Raw genomic sequence first — 18,394 nt, 5'->3', positions numbered from 1 at the left:
AAAAGCTACAACTTTTGTATTGACAATTTTTTCACATAACCTCAAAATTAAGGTGAAAAATTCAAAAACCAAGTTTTTGGTTTTTTATTTTTAACTACTTCAAAATTTATTTTTTTTCTACGACATTTGGTAGAAACTTGCTTTATTATGTCCCAAATACACTGTAATTTATTTGATTGAAAATATTTATTTTTTCGCCTTATTTTGAATTAATACCAAAAAAACAACCTAATTTTCAATCGAAAAGTCACCCGTCAAATTATCAGCTTTTTTCAAAAACTTTGGGAGCCTTTTATTCATCAAAATCTCTACTTTTATATGGTGTAAAAAAAATAAACCTTACCATAGTAAATGTTCTCAGGAAATGCTTACAAACAGTGTCATAATTAGCTTTTACTAAATCAGGCACACTTCTCGAACTCTATATCTTCTCTTGTATCGGCTTTTCGGTAATATTTCAAAAGAAAAAAAATTATCTGTTCTAAGTATAATATTTTACAGCATATTCAAAAGCAAAATGATGTCGATAAAAACATTTCAGGTAGTTTGAGAAGTGTGCCTGATTTAGTAAAAGCTCATTTTCACACTGTTTGTATGCATTTTCTGAGAACATTTACTATGGTAATGTTTATTTTTTTTACACCATATGAAAGAAGAGATTTCAATGAATAAAAGGCTCCCCAAGTTTTTGAAAAAAGCTAATATTTTGACGGGTGACTTTTTGATTGAAAATTAGGTTGTTTTTTTGGTATTAATTCAAAATAAGGCGAAAAAATAAATATTTTCAGTCAAATAAATTACAGTGTATTTGGGACATAATAAAGCAAGTTTCCACCAAATTTCGTTGAAAAAAAAATAAATTTTGAAGTAGATAAAAATAAAAAACCAAAAACTTGGTTTTTTGAATTTTTCACCTAAATTTTGAGGTTATGTGAAAAAATTGTCAATACAAAAGTTGTAGATCTTTTTATTATCTACAACTTTGCCATTGAACTTTTTTCCGTAGGACTTGTAGTTTTGTCGGAAATCAAGAGAAACCATTTTTTTCTCTTAAAAGCTCCCCCCTCCCTTTTCCCGAACTCAGATTGACCGTAATTTATTTTTCCTTTAATTTTCATCATATTTCCCTCCTTTTCTAATGGGTTTCATCCGACTGCGATTTTTTTTTGTTACAAAAATTATCTACTCTAGTCTATATACTGTAATAACGTTTATAAATTAATTACTTTTTTTTGAATTGGCATTGGCTGAAATATAACACAAACCGAAACTATAGCTTCAACTAGCAATCCACTTTGTTCATCAACTTAATATTCATCCAGCTATTTTTTTGTATTAATCGATAATGAGGGTATATCTAAAATACTTATCCTCTATTACAGGCTATTCGTACGTAGCGCCGAGCATTTTGTTCTCGGAGAATGTGATCTCCGACCAGATATGGATGCAGGCGACGGGACAAAAGCATGACAAACTTAAGGGATGGGTTGCTAAGGTAAATATTATTATGTGTTTCATGTTTTGTTAATAGTTATTTAAAGTGAGATTTTAGTAACGCCTTTAAAATTAACTGAAAACTTTATATAGTCATTATAAAGTTAATTTTTGTGTCCTTTTTAGGATTAAGTATCCTTCTATGTAGAGATTAAATCATGTAGAAAAAGGACTAAATGAAACTATTTGACTATACGTTTACTCGAGTTATTGGTCCTTCGAGCCGGATTTTGTTTTATATCTAGTTAATCTAGTTCTGATCGTTAGTTATTGGTTATGACATATCTATTTTTTATTTGTTTTTTGATACGATCCGGCGAGCAAATAATTTCTTATTATTACATGTTAACAGCCTATTAACTACTTCCAAAGCAAATTTTTCTTATATTTTGTGCCTTTGAGCAAGTTTTTTCATTTGCATTCATTTCTGCTGTGTTAAAACTATATTACTACTATTTTTTTTTCGACAAAAACCTATTTATACATGTTATTTCGCAGGATTCGCCGTTCTTCCAAAAGTACGCTGTAGATCTGAGCACGCCGCTCCTCGGTGACGGCTCGTATGCGGTCTGCAGAAAGTGTATACACAGACAGACGGGGAAAGAATATGCTGTTAAGGTAATTATAGTAATTTCTCTTATAGGAAATTTGCTGTAGGAAAATATTTTTTTTTTTTTGCTAGAATAGGATTGGTAAAAGAACTTATAGATAATGTGTTAGTGTAGCAAATAAATAATGGATAGTGAAAAGATTAGTGAATCAAGAAGTAGAATTTGCCTTAGAAAGATTTATTTATTATTAAGTTAAATATAATCAGATTTTATTGTAATAATAATAGGAAAGAGACAAAATTAAGTTTTATTAGTCACGCTTAATTATTTCTCAGAAAACCAAATTAACTTAAAAGGGTCTTCAAGCGTAGAGTGAACAGGTACCTTCTAGGGAAGCGCGTTCCATCTTAGACCACATCTCAGCTTAACATCAGGCGAGATTGTGGTCAAGCGCTTCCCTATTGCCAATAAAAAAAAAAAAAAACTTCAAATTAAGAAAATATTGAAGTTAATTAATACGACAAATTCCAGATAATATCAACACAAAAGAAGGACGTGAAACAGGAAATAGAACTGCTCAAAGCGTGTCAAGGGTCGCCGTACATTATCACACTGCACGAAGTGTTCCAGGATTCTGTAAGTTTAATTTGAATTAATTAAAAGAAATACCTTCATTTAAGGGGCTGACAAGACCAAATTGAAGTTATTTGAGCAGTTTTTTAAGAAAAGATATTTATTCTAGCCCATCAAAAAAAATATATGTTAATATTCATCATATTTCGAAGACCGTGGACGGACTCTATACATAATTGGACGAAATCGGCTCGATAGAAAATAATTGCAAAGAGTGCTCTTCAAATCATCATTAAACAATTCTATGTGTTTATTTTTTTGACGTACGGGTCTGCTATTTAAAACACGAAGTCAACATATTCATATCTGAACCTCTAACGAGTCATATTTCGCATATGACCCACACTTTTCCTTAAGGTTGATGGTGATGATGTTATTGTTACAGGCGTTCACATACATAGTAACAGAGCTGGCCAGTGGCGGGGAACTGGCCTCACAACTGGGGACAGTTGGTGAGCGAGTAGCTCGCCGGTTACTGGCTCAATTGGCGCTAGCTGTAGCACATATGCACGCACGTCGTGTAGTGCACAGGGATATCAAGCCGGAGGTGAGTGTCAGGAGTGAAACTGCTTTGCATTCAAAGATAGCAAAATAATCGCCGTGTTGTAAGTGAAACTGCTTTGGCAATATCTAAAGATAACAAAATGGTCGCCTTACTGCAAGACGTGATGGTATTGTCGGACGCGATTTTGGAATTTTACTCTCAAAACACTTCAAAATGATGGTTTTATTATAATTGGATAAAAATATTACTAAAAATGTAGATGAAGAGACAAAAGGAGAAGAGAAGTTAGCGCTAAATTAAATAGAAATGTAAAATAGTAATCTTCAAACAAGCAAAGACTATTGAATGATTTCAACAACATTAAATAAAATATGGTCTGATCATGACTATTTTAAACAAAGTTGATGGTGATTATTACACGCTTTATATTAGCTTCACCTGTATGTTTGTATGTTTGTAACCGACTTTTTTGGGCGCGATTTTGACCCACTTTAAACGGCCAGATTTCGTTCAAACTTTGTAGATTTATTGAGGACCGATGACAATACACTAATTTGATAAAATAAATAATAGTTAAAAAAAAATAAAAAACACGCGTTTTATAGAAAACCGAACTAAAAGCGTGTTTTTTAGTTTTTTAAACTATTATTATTTTTAACTAAAATAAACTTTCCAGAACATTCTCCTAACGACGTCCCGTCTGAACGAGGCTAAAGTGAAAGTTGTCGACTTTGGTTTCGCGCGTCGTCTGCCTGAAAGCGAAGAGCGGCAACGAATGATGACACCGTGCTTTAGGTAATTTGGATCTATTTGGACATATTTTTGAAGTAAAACTTCTTTATCGGGGTTGGAAAAAAATTTAGTGTAACATTTTTTCGTTACGCGTGACATTTTTCCGTTACGCGCCATCTTTTTCTTATCCCTACCACGCGTGATTCGACGTATTTCTGTAAAGTTGCATATAGTAAATTATTTTTTGAAAAATAAGGTCATAAAGAAGTTTCACTTCTTACGTGTGTACACTAGTACACGCACACATTTTTTTTGTTTAGTTCTGAAATTTCAATTAAAAATAAAATATTCTAATTGATGCCAAGTGCCAACGTATGATGTACAAAAAAAAATCGAAATTAATAGTTTGTTTACGTATCAAAAAAGCTTATTCCTAAAATGATTCTATTTTATTTCAGTTTACCGTACGCCGCGCCTGAAGTTGTATCCTGCGTACGCGGCACGGGCTCTGGATACGGGCCCGAGTGTGATATGTGGAGTTTGGGCGTTATTTTTGTGAGTATATACTATTTACTAGTAAAAATGGTGAAAAAATTATAAAAAATGAAGAAAAAAAATTTTTTTTTGAGAGGGGGTAGTTTGTAAATTTGCTAAGTTTGTGGGAAGTAAAATCGTGCTATTTTTTTGTGTGTTTAAGCTTACTGTGCCTATTTATAGTACATGCATTCTGCAGTAGATATTATGATCGCGGTTGAATTTATTATTTATTTATTATAATTTGCTAAATTAAGTTTTTTGTTATTAATTGTAGAAAATTCACTTCACACAAAACATTGATCGAAATAAATTTTGTTTTTTTTTTTCCACTCAACGAAAAGCTGCGTACATATTGCTTAGCTAAATATCTATTTAGATATTCTATTATGCAATATGTATGTAGCATTTTTATGATAAAATATTAGTATAATAATTATTTTGTCTTGTTTCCAGTACTGTATGCTCTGCGGCAAAGCGCCGTTCGCGCCGAGTTCTCGGAAGGAACCCGTCACGTCGCTCATGGACCGGATTCGAACCGGCACCTTCTCTATGGACGGTCAGTGTTTTTTTGTTTATCTCTCTGTATATACTAGCTGTCCCGGAAAACACATGTGTACATGCTTACAGGTATACATACGTTCAGGTGTACATGCACACGTACATGCGAACATGCTTACATACAAATTCAAAAAGTGTTTGTCTGTCTGTTACTCCACGCCTTAACTACTGAATCAAATTGCATGATATTTGGTATAGAGATATTTTGATACCCGAGAAAGGACATAGGCTACTTTTTACCCCGGGACATAGGATAAGTTTTTTAAGATCCCACGGGAACGGGAACTATGCGGGTTTTTCTTTGACTGCGCGGGCGAAGTCGCGGGTGGAAAGCTAATACATTATAAATTATTAATTTATTGAACGCGTACAGTACATGTTTTTTTAAAACAGAGATCGATATTATACGTATTCGAATCCCCTTAATCTTTGAAATAAATGTATTTTCCATTCTAGGCGCGGGTTGGGCCACAGTATCAGCGGACAGCAAGCGCATAGTTCGCGCATTATTATGCGTACGCGCAGCCGAAAGGATGGGAGTACGAGCGTTATTGCAAGCTCTCGGTGTTAACGAGCCTGATAGTGATGCACAGGGCTTCAGGCTTGCGGTGAGTGGGGGGAGGGGGGGGAGATAGTGATAGAGAGCGAGATAAATAGATAAAAGAACACATTCCTGAATGGCTGCAAAATAAGTGTCTTCAAGACAAGTAGAGTTGATAGTTGCTGTTATTTTACATTTAAAGTATTAAAATGGTTACTTGACAATATTCCGTCCGAATAAATGATATCTTCTAATGTATTTTTAACATTTGATTTTATCTCACAGGACATGACAAAAGCTGATCTCTACAAGCGCAGAAATAAGAACAAGCAGAGAAAGTCGAGTACATCTGAGCCGGTTGAAACCGCCATAGAGCAAGAAGAAACCAGAGAGAACAGTCTTCTAGAAACCATAAACAACCTCAAGAACAGAATGAACAAGAATTCCATAGAGAACGATGTTGAACTCATAAAAGCAAACACACAAGACACGCCAGTCAACGAAACGGCTGAACCCACTTTCGATGATTCGAGTGATGAAGTACCCTCAGTCAAACCAGTAGAAAAGACTTACTCTAAACCGAAATCTAAACTAGATGACTATATCTATATTGAAAGTAGTCAAGGCTTAGAGGACACGGAAGTAGCGTTCCCTAAAACGACACGTAGAAAAGTATCGCAATCTCCTGTACCGAGAAAACGAAGAAAAATCGAAGGCAAAAAGGAGGGAATGGAACTACGTAGTCGGGTAGAAACACCAGAAAAACGTGGTAGAGGGAGGCCTAGGAAAGTTCCAGAAATAACGCAAAAGGAGTCGATAGAAAATGAAAAGAGAGTTACAAGGAAACGCAAACACGAAGAGATGACCAAACCTGTACTAAGGGAGAAAGGACAGAACGGCAGACAGAGTAAAAGCAATGAAAGTGTCAGAAAAGTTGTCAAAGCGAAAAGGAATAGGAAAGCTTCGCCAGAAAAAGTTGACGATAACGTCAGAATGACAAGATCGAGACGTAGACGTTTAGAAATTAGTCTGTCGCCGTCAGAAGTTAAAAATGTCATCCCGACTCTATCTATAGAGTCGGATCGTCGAGTCAATTCCATAGAGAGCAGTAAATCTGCCAGAAACAAGAGAGTTAACAAGAGAAACGGTAAAGCCAAGGCAACGAACGCCAAGGCCAAACCGAATGTTAACGGAAAAACGGTGAAAAACAACAAGAAAAACGCGAAAAACGTGACAGTGAAAGTGACGGCGCCCGTGCGCACTCGCACCCGCGCCAATCGCAGGTGAAAACTAATTCGTTCCTACCCGCAGTATGAAAAATATCGCTAAAATATCGTTTTTCCACCCCCATAGACTGTTTACGATTCGTAGTTAATTCCAGCGTTCGAAAAAATTCCAAAAAAAATCGATAAAAAATTCGAAAAAAAATATAGTGACGCAACACGGACGCTTGCTCATCGTTTAGTTTAAAGTTATTTATTTAAAAACAATTCTTTCTTAAGTTATTCTAACGCCTAGTTGGAGTGTGCGATGGACAAGTGTTTTCTTTTTTTTATTATTTAATGTTACTATTAATTTAAGGTCCCGTTTTCCCAAAATTACCATTAGATTTAATTCTTTGTTAATATGTATTCTGAATAGACAATTATTATTATTAATAATTAATTATTATTGTAATTAGGTAAGGTCGGATGTGTGTTTGCGCACTTAATAGTTAAATTGGTTATGTTTTATTTACATCCCCTGTGTATTCGGTGAAATATACAGTAATCGATTATACCCAATGTGCCTTCGCGTTTTTTTAAATAAATTTATCATAGACAATCTTTTTTTTTCTTTTTAAAATGAAATTTAACTTGATGCCTGCGACAGATAAGAAATATCATTAAAAAGAAGAATATAACATTTTTTAATAAATTCAACTGTACTATCAAGTATTATTATGAATATTATACATATATGGATAAATATCATTAATATGTACTGAGAACTACAAATATATAAAAACTATCGCAAGAATCAAGTATTCCAATACTAAATTTTTTTCTGTCTGTTCATTTAACCTTATTAAAATCGATTACTGAATATTTTACCAATCTGTTGATAATAATAGATGAAATAATATTAGAATTGTTATGCTCTATAGTACTATGACATGTATATTAACTTGTTCTAGAAAAAAAAAGTTTAAAATTCCATTTTTTTACATTTCTTTCCCATCATAAGTAAAAAGGTTTATATACAGGTTGAAATGTGGCTTATTAGCAACATTTTACTTCAGTTGTCTCTTTCGCTCGCGATAGTTGAATCATGCCATCTCACTTTGACGTCGATCGAATGTTGTGTTGGTAACCTATCTACACCTTTTTACTTATTCTATCATTTTCTTTCGAGCATAATAATTTATTTTACAATCAAAATTCACAAACAGTTGAACAGATCTCGATATAATGTTGTATATGTATATTCGTTTGAAATATTTAGTGTAATAGATATAAATTTGTAAATGAGTTTTCGTGTTTCTTTGATTTTATTCCCTTTAAAATTGCACTAATTGTAAATGAAATGAACATTTTGACAAGGCTTTGCGTTTAAAAATCATCTTTAAACTGTTGTGGTTAGTATGTTGTTAAATATATAACATAGTGCGATTTTCAAGGTAATTCTATCTACATCTCTTCCAAAAAATATATATTTTGTGAATGGTGAAAGTGCCAAAGCGTGCTTGAATTGTTGAATTTTTAGCAAATACGCGTTTTTAATACACAATTTTAAATAATTATCACAATGAATTGTTCTCCACGTATTTTTTTTCTTAGATTTTTTTTTTGTTTTAAGCGCTTTTACCAAAAACGTTTGTTTTGATTGTAAATACGTTAGAATTAGTACAAAAATCGGTGGAAGATTATCATTATTTATGTATGTGTTTATAATAATATGCAGGAACGCCGCTTCAAGTCTAGAGGCATATCAATGATTTTGCACTTATATATATTTCGTATCGTAGACTTGTGTTAATCTGTTCAGAGCTTATTTAAAATTTGTGATGAATAGAATATAATCTGTTTCAATTTTTAATATTTAAATTTGGCGGGTTCGCTGCTTGCTGTCAAATGTCAAATTAACTTTTTTTTTCGCTGCTTTTTTTTCTTAAAATTCACAGCAAGCGGCAAAGCTGATCGGGATTGTTGTAAATCATAGAGAGTTTAAAATTAAATTATAAACGATTCGCAATTTATCAAAATTGATGTAATTCTTCACCAATGAATGTCTTTCGAGTGTGAAACTCGTATTTTGTGTCCTTAGGCAATAATTTCGTTACTTTCGTGTACAACGCAACCTTATTTAGTAGTCGAATAACATCTTGATGTGTTTAAAACGAAATGTAATGTATTTTTCAATGTACCAAGTCGAAGATACATACATTCAAATTTTTTGGGAAATTGTAAATTTCCGAATGCTTGATATGAAATAAGCTACGTCATTTGAAGTGCACTTAATGGATTGAACCAAAAAAGATTATATAATTTTATAAAGTGTTAGAAGTTATTATTGAAGAGTCGGCGATTAAATAAATGTTTTTGTAAACACGAATGCCGGCTGGAGATATTGGATTGTAATAAATATACCATTTTAACATTTTACATTGTTTTATTTTCCTATTATTTATGATCGAACCGAGGTGTAACTCAATGAAAAGGAAAGAGATATCGTAATGATATCTGGAAAAAACGACTACACAAGGTGTCTAACACAAAAATTGTGTAAATGAATTTTAATAAAATCAAAATCGAATATTTGCTAATATAGCTTATTGGGGCTTTAAATAATAGGGCATGCTGTGTACCATATTATTTTGTTAGTGACTGTACTCAGGGGTTACATTTATACTGCATAGATAAACATTTTTTCAGTCAACCATTTTATTTAACCATACAATGATACAAAGGTCATTATTTGCTCAGTACTGAAGCTTTTTCTTTGAGATGGATGGCATTAGTAGTCTACGCTTAGTGCTTGATAGCAGAATCATTAAACCTTCATTTAACATCCTGAGAATAAAAACGTATAAATACAAAAGCTCTCAAAATAATTTCTCTATTTATTATTATCTAATACCTAAAACTAGCGTTATATTATTATCTTTGCTACAACTTGATAATTTTTTCTCATCTACCTACTCAGGTTTTTCATTTTTTTTATGATGTTTCATCCTACCTTATTATAAAGGCGAAAGTTTGTAAGTATGGATGTATGGATGTTTGTTACTCTTTCACGTAAAAACTATGAATGGATTTGAATGAAACTTTACCACAATATAGCTTATACATCAGAATAACACATAGGATAGGTTTTATCCCGGAAATCCCACGGGAACGGGAACTATGCGGGTTTTTCTTTGAAAACGTGAAATGTGTGTTTGCGTACATGATACATCGGCGGCGAGTACCAACCCTAAGCTATTATAGCTATATAGCTAGCAAATATTTAAAATAAAAATAAAAATCATTTATTGATCAATTTGTGGGTTAGGTACAAACATGTAACATTTGGACCCCAAACTAGGACAGCCTGTCTTTGGGGTCCACCTTCCTTAATGACACAATAATAACAAAACTATAGCAGCATTTATGCCTAAAGTTGACTTTTGTTAGGGCCAAGTTAGACAGTGAACCTTCTGTTACTAGGTATTATAATGTATTCCGTGGTAGATGATTTTAAAACTACATAATCTATATTTATACTAATATTATAAAGCTGAAGAGTGTGTTTGTTTGAACGCGCTAATCTCAGGTACAACTGGTCCGATTTGAAAAATTCTTTTGGTGTTAGATTTCCCATTTGTCGAGGAAGGTTTATAGGCTATAATATATCATCACGCTAAGACCAACATGAGCGGAGCAATGCGGATGAAACCGCGGGACACAGTTTGTAATAATATAAAATTATAATTTTTAAGGTCTATACTTTATAATATGTTGTCGAGGACTACATAAATAATTAAATCAAAATCTCTACAGTAGTTTTTGCGTGAGCCGGAGTCAGTATTGTACACTTATATGCAGATTTTGGAGTTATTTATAGAATAATTATTAATTTAACGATAGATTTTGTGTCGTGTATAAAATCAGTTTCTGATAGGTTAGTAATAAGTATCATACACAAAATTGTAGTATCGCTATGTCTAACCTGAGTTATATTAATTCATTAGGTCCAAAATGTGTTCATAAAATATTATTCAGATACATATTTGTACTGAAGCTGCTAAGGCAAAACAATAACTTTTGCCGATCCAACTTATAGTTTGGTAATAATAGATCGGCTTCAAGGGAAAAAATAAAACCACAATGTATTTTTAATAAATTTATTAAATAAATAACTAAATAATATTATCATTTTGATTATACAACATTGTAGTAAACAATGATATAATAAAATAAGGCTGATTACAATTGGATCATCTTTATTCTTTCACATACTAATAGACCGGGAGATACTGACACAAAATTTCGAGTCATTTGTAACAAGGATGGCGGTTCTACAGGGGTCTTAGTACGCAATGACAAAAAGAAAAATGATGGTGTGAACGCTGGTACCGGTGTCTTAGTCGCGTGGGCGTTTGTCGAACTCGTCGGAAAAATAGCGAAAGTCAAACGATTTGTAACACAAAAATTTTAGAATTTACCGATAGCCCATAAAAAAGTAGTAGGCGGTAGTGTCATGCCATACTTTTCCGGTGTGACTTACAGCCCGCCATACCGACGCGAATGTGTTGATTTAAATAAAACAATCATTCAACCATTTGTACCAGGCTAACTTTTGCACAGGTAACTATCGTCGTGCAGCCATTTACGAAAATCGCCATGCCATACTTTTCGGACGATTCCAAATGGTCGCCATACCGCCGAAAATCTGCAAAAAATTTTTATTTCGCCAAACTTTTTGTACCAGTATTGCATTTGGATTTTTGGAGAGTATTTGATAAAATGTGACCATTATTATATTTGCCATACTTCTAGTAGGGGGAAAAAGTGCTGTTATACTTGAAAACTTAATTTATTATTAATTTATATAAGTGAGGATTTCCAACACTTAGATCTTTGAAATTTTGTATTTATATTTGTTGATCCTCAAACTTACAGGAAAAATAAGTGCCATACTGTTACAAATCGTTTGACTTTCGCTATTTTCCGACGAGTTCGACTAACGCCCACGCGACTAAGCCGCCGGTACCAGCGTTCACGCCATCGTTTTTCTTTTTGTCATTGCGTACTAAGACCCCTGTAGAACCGCCATCCTGTTACAAATGACTCGAAATTTTGTGTCAGTATCTCCCGGTCTATAATATTTGCAACATAAAATCATCTCTTGCGTGTCACCAAACGTGTAAGCAACATAAAATCGTACCTTTCGTGCTGCCGAACGAGTAAGCAGTAAAAAATCGTACCTTGCGTACCGCCGAACGTGTTAGAAGTATAAAATCGTACCTTGCGTGCCACCTCTAGTTTAAGCAACATAAAATCGTACCTTGCGTACCGCCAAATGTGTAAGAAGTATAAAATCGTACCTGTCGTGCCGCCTATAGTTTGAGCAACACAAAATCGTACCTTGCGTGCCGCCGAACGTGTTAGAAGTATAAAATCGTACCTTGCGTGCCGCCGAACGTGTTAGAAGTATAAAATCGTACCTTGCGGTGCCACCGAACGTGCTAGCAGTATAAAATCGTACCTTGCGTACAGCCGAACGTGTTAGCAGTATAAAATCGTACCTTGCGTACCGCCGAACGTGTAAGCAGTATAAAATTGTACCTTGCGTACAGCCGAACGTGTTAGCAGTATAAAATCTTACCTTGCGTTCAGCCGAACGTGTTAGCAGTATAAAACGTACCTTGCGTGCCGCCGAACGTGTTAGCAGTATAAAATCGTACCTTGCGTGCCGCCGAACGTGTTGGCAGTATAAAATCGTACCTTGCGTACAGCCGAACGGGTTAGCAGTATAAAATCGTACCTTGCGTGCCGCCGAACGTGTTAGCAGTATAAAACGTACCTTGCGTGCCGCCGAACGTGTAAGCAGTATAAAATCGTACCTTGCGTGCCGCCGAACGTGTACGCAGTATAAAATCTTACCTTGCATGCCGCCGAACGTGTAAGCAGTATAAAATCGTACCTTGCGTGCCGCCGAACGTGTTAGCAGTATAAAATCGTACCTTGCGTGCCGCCGAACGTGTTGGCAGTATAAAATCGTACCTTGCGTACAGCCGAACGGGTTAGCAGTATAAAATCGTACCTTGCGTACAGCCGAACGTGTTAGCAGTATAAAATCGTACCTTGCGTACAGCCGAACGTGCTAGCAGTATAAAATCGTACCTTGCGTGCCGCCGAACGTGTAAGCAGTATAAAATCGTACCTTGCGTACAGCCGAACGTGTTAGCAGTATAAAATCGTACCTTGCGTGCCGCCGAACGTGTTAGCAGTTTAAAATCGTACCTTGCGTACCGCCGAACGTGTTAGAAGTATAAAATCGTACCTTGCGTGCCACCTCTAGTTTAAGCAACATAAAATCGTACCTTGCGTACCGCCAAATGTGTAAGAAGTATAAAATCGTACCTGTCGTGCCGCCTATAGTTTGAGCAACACAAAATCGTACCTTGCGTGCCGCCGAACGTGTTAGAAGTATAAAATCGTACCTTGCGTGCCACCGAACGTGCTAGCAGTATAAAATCGTACCTTGCGTGCCGCCGAACGTGTTAGAAGTATAAAATCGTACCTTGCGGTGCCACCGAACGTGCTAGCAGTATAAAATCGTACCTTGCGTACAGCCGAACGTGTTAGCAGTATAAAATCGTACCTTGCGTACCGCCGAACGTGTAAGCAGTATAAAATCGTACCTTGCGTACAGCCGAACGTGTTAGCAGTATAAAATCTTACCTTGCGTTCAGCCGAACGTGTTAACAGTATAAAATCGTACCTTGCGTGCCGCCGAACGTGTAAGCAGTATAAAATCGTACCTTGCGTACAGCCGAACGTGTTAGCAGTATAAAATCGTACCTTGCGTGCCGCCGAACGTGTTAGCAGTATAAAATCGTACCTTGCGTGCCGCCGAACGTGTTGGCAGTATAAAATCGTACCTTGCGTACAGCCGAACGGGTTAGCAGTATAAAATCGTACCTTGCGTACAGCCGAACGTGTTAGCAGTATAAAATCGTACCTTGCGTACAGCCGAACGTGCTAGCAGTATAAAATCGTACCTTGCGTGCCGCCGAACGTGTAAGCAGTATAAAATCGTACCTTGCGTACAGCCGAACGTGTTAGCAGTATAAAATCGTACCTTGCGTGCCGCCGAACGTGTTAGCAGTATAAAATCGTACCTTGCGTGCCGCCGAACGTGTTAGCAGTATAAAATCGTACCTTGCGTGCCGCCGAACGTGTAAGCAGTATAAAATCGTACCTTGCGTGCCGCCGAACGTGTTAGCAGTATAAAATCGTACCTTGCGTGGCGCCGAACGTGTTAGCAGTATAAAATCGTACCTTGCGTGCCGCCAAACGTGTTAGCAGTATAAAATCGTACCTTGCGTGCCGCCGAACGTGTTGGCAGTATAAAATCGTACCTTGCGTACAGCCGAACGGGTTAGCAGTATAAAATCGTACCTTGCGTACAGCCGAACGTGTTAGCAGTATAAAATCGTACCTTGCGTACAGCCGAACGTGCTAGCAGTATAAAATCGTACCTTGCGTGCCGCCGAACGTGTAAGCAGTATAAAATCGTACCTTGCGTACAGCCGAACGTGTTAGCAGTATAAAATCGTACCTTGCGTGCCGCCGAACGTGTTAGCAGTATAAAATCGTACCTTGCGTGCCGCCGAACGTGTAAGCAGTATAAAATCGTACCTTGCGTGGCGCCGAACGTGTAAGCAGTATAAAATCGTACCTTGCGTACAGCCGAACGTGTTAGCAGTATAAAATCGTACCTTGCGTACCGGCGAACGTGTAAGGAGTATAAAATCGTACCTTGCGTACAGCCGAACGTGCTAGCAGTATAAAATCGTACCTTGCGTACAGCCGAACGTGTTAGCAGTATAAAATCGTACCTTGCGTACCGCCGAACGTGTTAGCAGTATAAAATCGTACCTTGCGTGCCGCTGAACGTGTCAGCAGTATAAAATCGTACCTTGCGTGCTGCCGAACGTGTTAGAAGTATAAAATCGTACCTTGCGTGCCACCTCTAGTTTAAGCAACATAAAATCGTACCTTGCGTACCGCCAAATGTGTAAGAAGTATAAAATCGTACCTGTCGTGCCGCCTATAGTTTTAGCAACACAAAATCGTACCTTGCGTGCCGCCGAACGTGTTAGCAGTATAAAATCGTACCATGCGTGCCGCCGAACGTGTTAGCAGTATAAAATCGTACCTTGCGTGCTGCCGAACGTGTTAGAAGTATAAAATCGTACCTTGCGTGCCACCGAACGTGCTAGCAGTATAAAATCGTACCTTGCGTACAGCCGAACGTGTTAGCAGTATAAAATCGTACCTTGCGTACCGCCGAACGTGTTAGCAGTATAAAATCGTACCTTGCGTACAGCCGAACGTGTTAGCAGTATAAAATCTTACCTTGCGTTCAGCCGAACGTGTTAGCAGTATAAAATCGTACCTTGCGTGCCGCCGAACGTGTAAGCAGTATAAAATCGTACCTTGCGTACAGCCGAACGTGTTAGCAGTATAAAATCGTACCTTGCGTGCCGCCGAACGTGTTAGCAGTATAAAATCGTACCTTGCGTGCCGCCGAACGTGTTAGCAGTATAAAATCGTACCTTGCGTGCCGCCGAACGTGTGAGCAGTATAAAATCGTTCCTTGCGTGCCGCCTCTAGTTTTAGCAACACAAAATCGTACCTTGCGTGCCGCCGAACGTGTTAGCAGTATAAAATCGTACCTTGCGTACAGCCGAACGTGTTAGCAGTATAAAATCGTACCTTGCGTGCCGCCGAACGTGTTAGCAGTATAAAATCGTACCTTGCGTGCCGCCGAACGTGTTAGCAGTATAAAATCGTACCTTGCGTGCCGCCGAACGTGTTAGCAGTATAAAATCGTACCTTGTGTACAGCCGAACGTATTAGCAGTATAAAATAGTACCTTGTGTACAGCCGAACGTGTTAGCAGTATAAAATCGTACCTTGCGTACAGCCGAACGTGTTAGCAGTATAAAATCGTACCTTGCGTGCCGCCGAACGTGTAAGCAGTATAAAATCGTACCTTGCGTGCCGCCGAACGTGTTAGCAGTATAAAATCGTACCTTGCGTGCCGCCTCTAGTTTTAGCAACACAAAATCGTACCTTGCGTGCCGCTGAACGTGTTAGCAGTATAAAATCGTACCTTGCGTGCCGCCTCTAGTTTTAGCAACACAAAATCGTACCTTGCGTGCCGCCGAACGTGTTAGCAGTATAAAATCGTACCTTGCGTACCGCCGAACGTGTTAGCAGTATAAAATCGTACCTTGCGTGCCGCCGAACGTGTAAGCAGTATAAAATCGTACCTTGCGTGCCGCCGAACGTGTAAGCAGTATAAAATCGTACCTTGCGTGCCGCCGAACGTGTTAGCAGTATAAAATCGTACCTTGCGTGCCGCCGAACGTGTTAGCAGTATAAAATCGTACCTTGCGTGCCGCCGAACGTGTTGGCAGTATAAAATCGTACCTTGCGTACAGCCGAACGGGTTAGCAGTATAAAATCGTACCTTGCGTACAGCCGAACGTGTTAGCAGTATAAAATCGTACCTTGCGTACAGCCGAACGTGCTAGCAGTATAAAATCGTACCTTGCGTGCCGCCGAACGTGTAAGCAGTATAAAATCGTACCTTGCGTACAGCCGAACGTGTTAGCAGTATAAAATCGTACCTTGCGTGCCGCCGAACGTGTTAGCAGTATAAAATCGTACCTTGCGTACCGCCGAACGTGTTAGAAGTATAAAATCGTACCTTGCGTGCCACCTCTAGTTTAAGCAACATAAAATCGTACCTTGCGTACCGCCAAATGTGTAAGAAGTATAAAATCGTACCTGTCGTGCCGCCTATAGTTTGAGCAACACAAAATCGTACCTTGCGTGCCGCCGAACGTGTTAGCAGTATAAAATCGTACCTTGCGTACAGCCGAACGTGTTAGCAGTATAAAATCGTACCTTGCGTGCCGCCGAAAGTGTTAGCAGTATAAAATCGTACCTTGCGTGCCGCCGAACGTGTTAGCAGTATAAAATCGTACCTTGCGTGCCGCCGAACGTGTTAGCAGTATAAAATCGTACCTTGTGTACAGCCGAACGTATTAGCAGTATAAAATAGTACCTTGTGTACAGCCGAACGTGTTAGCAGTATAAAATCGTACCTTGCGTACAGCCGAACGTGTTAGCAGTATAAAATCGTACCTTGCGTGCCGCCGAACGTGTAAGCAGTATAAAATCGTACCTTGCGTGCCGCCGAACGTGTTAGCAGTATAAAATCGTACCTTGCGTGCCGCCTCTAGTTTTAGCAACACAAAATCGTACCTTGCGTGCCGCCGAACGTGTTAGCAGTATATAATCGTACCTTGCGTACAGCCGAACGTGTTAGCAGTATGAAATCGTACCTTGCGTGCCGCCGAACGTGTAAGCAGTATAAAATCGTACCTTGCGTGCCGCTGAACGTGTTAGCAGTATAAAATCGTACCTTGCGTGCCGCCTCTAGTTTTAGCAACACAAAATCGTACCTTGCGTGCCGCCGAACGTGTTAGCAGTATAAAATCGTACCTTGCGTACCGCCGAACGTGTTAGCAGTATAAAATCGTACCTTGCGTGCCGCCGAACGTGTAAGCAGTATAAAATCGTACCTTGCGTGCCGCCGAACGTGTAAGCAGTATAAAATCGTACCTTGCGTGCCGCCGAACGTGTTAGCAGTATAAAATCGTACCTTGCGTGCCGCCGAACGTGTAAGCAGTATAAAATCGTACCTTGCGTGCCGCCGAACGTGTTAGCAGTATAAAATCGTACCTTGCGTGCCGCCGAACGTGTTAGCAGTATAAAATCGTACCTTGCGTGCCGCCGAACGTGTAAGCAGTATAAAATCGTACCTTGCGTGCCGCCGAACGTGTTAGCAGTATATAATCGTACCTTGCGTGCCGCCGAACGTGTAAGCAGTATAAAATCGTACCTTGCGTGCCGCCGAACGTGTAAGCAGTATAAAATCGTACCTTGCGTGCCGCCGAACGTGTTAGCAGTATAAAATCGTACCTTGCGTGCCGCCGAACGTGTTAGCAGTATATAATCGTACCTTGCGTACAGCCGAACGTGTTAGCAGTATAAAATCGTACCTTGCGTGCCGCCGAACGTGTAAGCAGTATAAAATCGTACCTTGCGTGCCGCCGAACGTGTAAGCAGTATAAAATCGTACCTTGCGTGCCGCCTCTAGTTTTAGCAACACAAAATCGTACCTTGCATGCCGCCGAACGTGTTAGCAGTATAAAATCGTACCTTGCGTGCCGCCGAACGTGTAAGCAGTATAAAATCGTACCTTGCGTGCCGCCGAACGTGTTAGCAGTATAAAATCGTACCTTGCGTGCCGCCGAACGTGTAAGCAGTATAAAATCGTACCTTGCGTGCCGCCGAACGTGTTAGCAGTATAAAATCGTACCTTGCGTGCCGCCGAACGTGTTAGCAGTATAAAATCGTACCTTGCGTGCCGCCGAACGTGTAAGCAGTATAAAATCGTACCTTGCGTGCCGCCGAACGTGTTAGCAGTATATAATCGTACCTTGCGTGCCGCCGAACGTGTAAGCAGTATAAAATCGTACCTTGCGTGCCGCCGAACGTGTAAGCAGTATAAAAT

At 38.3% G+C, this 18,394-nt stretch overlaps 1 protein-coding gene across 1 annotated transcript in view; it reads left to right on the top strand.

Annotated features, from left to right (window-relative positions):
* LOC149896933 (ribosomal protein S6 kinase alpha-5-like) overlaps positions 1–9,193 on the top strand; it is an 83,956-nt gene extending 74,763 nt beyond the window's left edge. Inside the window, exons 10-18 of the mRNA XM_090117304.1 lie at positions 1,383–1,495; positions 1,993–2,112; positions 2,577–2,681; positions 3,064–3,225; positions 3,860–3,978; positions 4,374–4,470; positions 4,906–5,008; positions 5,467–5,618; positions 5,837–9,193. Of these exons, the coding sequence (XP_089973430.1) occupies positions 1,383–1,495; positions 1,993–2,112; positions 2,577–2,681; positions 3,064–3,225; positions 3,860–3,978; positions 4,374–4,470; positions 4,906–5,008; positions 5,467–5,618; positions 5,837–6,838 (1,973 nt within the window). The 3' untranslated portion in view covers positions 6,839–9,193. The remainder of the gene's footprint in view (positions 1–1,382; positions 1,496–1,992; positions 2,113–2,576; positions 2,682–3,063; positions 3,226–3,859; positions 3,979–4,373; positions 4,471–4,905; positions 5,009–5,466; positions 5,619–5,836) is intronic.
* The last annotated feature ends 9,201 nt before the right edge of the window (positions 9,194–18,394 follow it).

Source organism: Colias eurytheme, chromosome 27 (genome assembly GCF_061535395.1).
Source record: "Colias eurytheme isolate Ceu_HAF_F1 chromosome 27, ilColEury1 Martin Lab GWU primary, whole genome shotgun sequence".
NCBI classification, from domain to species: Eukaryota; Metazoa; Arthropoda; class Insecta; order Lepidoptera; family Pieridae; genus Colias; species Colias eurytheme.
Note: the sequence above shows the minus strand (reverse complement) of the source record. Positions and strands in the feature narration are given on the sequence as shown.